Below are 3,037 nucleotides of genomic sequence, written 5' to 3'. Positions count from 1 at the left end.
TAATGGAAGATTTATATTTGATTTAATTTTGTCGGATTTAATAAATCATATTGACAAAGGTAAATTCAGTATTTGATTATACAAAGATGGACATAGAAAAATAGAAGATTAGAATCTTACATCTCATTATTTATATAATTAGAAAGCAACATAAGGAGAGTATTCACAATTCACAACACCACACCAATTAAGAGAGGCGATTTAATGACCATAGTCAAAAGGCAGAAGCAAAAACATTTTTTATGTTATCTTCTTCTTATAACTATTTCTCTATGTCTAACTCATGCTATATTTGACTTCTTCCTAGACATGTCTGACTAGTTTTTTTAGTTGTTAGGATTGGGTTATGCCCATTGATATTATGAGATGAAAAAATAGTTGTTCCCATATTTAATCGAGTGTAATAATTTGGTTATTATAGTGCCTTATTTATGTAATTTTGATGATCACATATTTACATCTCATTGGTACACTGGGAAGCACCAAGAGGAGACCCAAATATCATATCTAAAATAATTTAACTTGAATCATAATTGATGAGAGTAGTCTTAGGTATTAGAGAGTCACATTGTGCTTCCATGGAGCAATTAGTAAATGGCGAAAATAAAGGGTTTGTTCGAATCCTATACGATAGGAGTATGTATTGACTTCAATCGAATACAGACATGTACTTCGAGAGAGAACAATGACTATTATTGGACAATTCTCCTTCATAACCTCAAGTTTGGTTGAAGAAGGCAATGAACTAAGATTCATGAAAGTCAAAGTGGGTCAAATTGGTAACCAATATCCAGCAAATTTATTTTCTTTATATTATCTTATTTTCCTTTGCCTTTTTCTTATTTTTTCTTATTTTATTTATCTTTATCTATTTGTTCCAAAATATCTCTTTGTGTTTAAAATAATTAAACATAAGTAATTAAAAAGTATTTATGATCTTTATGGTATTGATCTTTTTATTGCTTGAAGATAAATCCATACATTTGTGATATTGAACGCATAACCCTTTCATAATCATTATTTATGGATGGATATTTTCTTTTGGAACAACAATATGTTCAATAATTATGATGAAATGTGTGTGAAAATGATATTGACCTAAAAAATTACCACAAATCATTAATAAATTAATGAGAAAAATACAATAGAGTCTCTATTTTATTAATTCCTTCCACTTTTTTAAAGAGTAAACATTTTTAAAATCAACAATGACAAAGCATAAACACATTCAAAGACTAAGAAATGAAACACGCCTAAAGATTGGACCATGACTAGTTTCTATGTCTAAGCATAAAAAACCTGAAAGACAAAGGTGACAATGACATATCAATCCAAACAGACTCCTAAAACATTATTTGTGAAGAACATGGTTCTTCAAGGGAAAGAAGGATCATGCTCAAGGCCACTTGAGTGATTATAATCTCCAAATGGAAACATTGCATTACCTCTCCCTCTTGTTGAGTCAGAAGACCAACCCTGCCTCTGCATAGCACCTATATTGGTCTGCACGATCCCTTGGTTAAGACCATCCACAATTATCCTTTCTCCATTCAAATTTTCTGTTCCATTAGAAGACACACCTATCCCATGTTGTGGTTGGTCCGTACTTTTTTTCCCATTAACACCTCTCAGATTCTGGTTTATCACCAACAAGAAATAATTCATATCAATAGTGTCAGCACTATGAACAATCCTCCCAGAACCCAAGCAATGGAACATGAGAAGCTCCATTTCTTTCTTTTTGTTCTCATCTCGTGCTTTCTTCAATTGATCTTGGACCTTTCTGAAGTTTTGCTTCAGAAAGCTTTCTTGAGTTAACATATTTTTCTTTTGATCAATCTCGGACATTGCATAGAACCTATTGATCACCCTTTGAACCTCCGAGTGAGATGGCCAAACTTCTGGTACAGTTTCATTTGGACCATATATGATGCCACATGCTTGGATTCCGCATAGAGTACTTATCTCCTGAAGCTTCTTCTTCATACCAACTTTCCTTACTCTGTATGTTGCCCTTCTCTTAGATTCATCGACTATGTATTGAGGCTTCATCTTATTTCTAGATAGGGTAGTGCAAGGAAAATGAGAAAGAAAGGATCAAGAGGAAAATGTTATTTGTTGTGGTTTTCTTAGAGCAATAGCTATGTTATTTATACATATGATTTGAGGTAAACCTAAATCAAAACTTTGGGTACTATGCTTATTATCAATAAAAAATAATTAAATTATTTATTAGTTCAATGTATATAGATGAACTTTCAATCTTATCTATTATTTTTAATGAAACTTCTTGGAAATTTCCAGGTGTCTAAATCACTTAAGGAGGGAATGTATTATCTTTTTCTACCTAATGTTACACCAACTTTCTATCTGAGGTAACATGATATTTCTAAGGTAAAATTTAGTATAATTTACCAAATTGAATTTGAAAATAACGTTACTTTTTACTAAATACATAATAAATATTAAAAATAATTTAAAGCTTTTTCCTAATAAAATTGGAAGTTATGAGAAATCCATATTTGCATATTTGTGCAATTTAGTTGAAAGCCATTAATGATATATTAATTATTTATTATTTATAAATTTATGAAAAAAACAATCAATGTTACTACTTTTGAAAATATTACACAAGTAATTCTACATATATATTTGTGTCATTAAATTTTTTTTTACAGAGATTAATTATATTAAAACCTAAAGAATGAATAATAAAATATTTTTACCATTATATAATTTATAGGTTTATTTTTAAATTTATTTAGCTATATTGGTCAATGGATAATAACTACTACCAATAAAACATAAATATGTACATATTTATATTAAATTATTAAATGAAAATATATGAAAACAATTTTGTTAGAAAATTAATAATATAATATAGATTTTAGATATATGTGATACATTACAATTTTTTGATATAGCAGTTTTCCATCAACAATATTCATTACATAATAAACTATCTTTACATTATATTAAATTATTATAGATATCTTTTTTTGAAGGGGAAATTCATTAAATGAAAAGAGTTACA

General features: G+C 28.5%; 1 protein-coding gene across 1 annotated transcript; it reads right to left on the bottom strand.

Moving 5' to 3' along the window:
• Positions 1,375 to 2,052, bottom strand: LOC109334000 (agamous-like MADS-box protein AGL80). The gene has a single exon (XM_019569576.1). It carries the CDS (start codon positions 2,050 to 2,052, stop codon positions 1,375 to 1,377), a length of 678 nt encoding a protein of 225 aa, XP_019425121.1.

Source organism: Lupinus angustifolius, chromosome LG19 (genome assembly GCF_001865875.1).
Source record: "Lupinus angustifolius cultivar Tanjil chromosome LG19, LupAngTanjil_v1.0, whole genome shotgun sequence".
In the NCBI taxonomy this organism is placed as follows: Eukaryota; Viridiplantae; Streptophyta; class Magnoliopsida; order Fabales; family Fabaceae; genus Lupinus; species Lupinus angustifolius.
This window is presented reverse-complemented; position numbering and strand designations above follow the sequence as displayed.

Coding starts and splice junctions, on each gene's coding strand:
- LOC109334000 (XM_019569576.1), bottom strand. CDS start 2,052: ATGAAGCCTCAATACATAGTCGATGAATCTAAGAGAAGGGCAACATAC.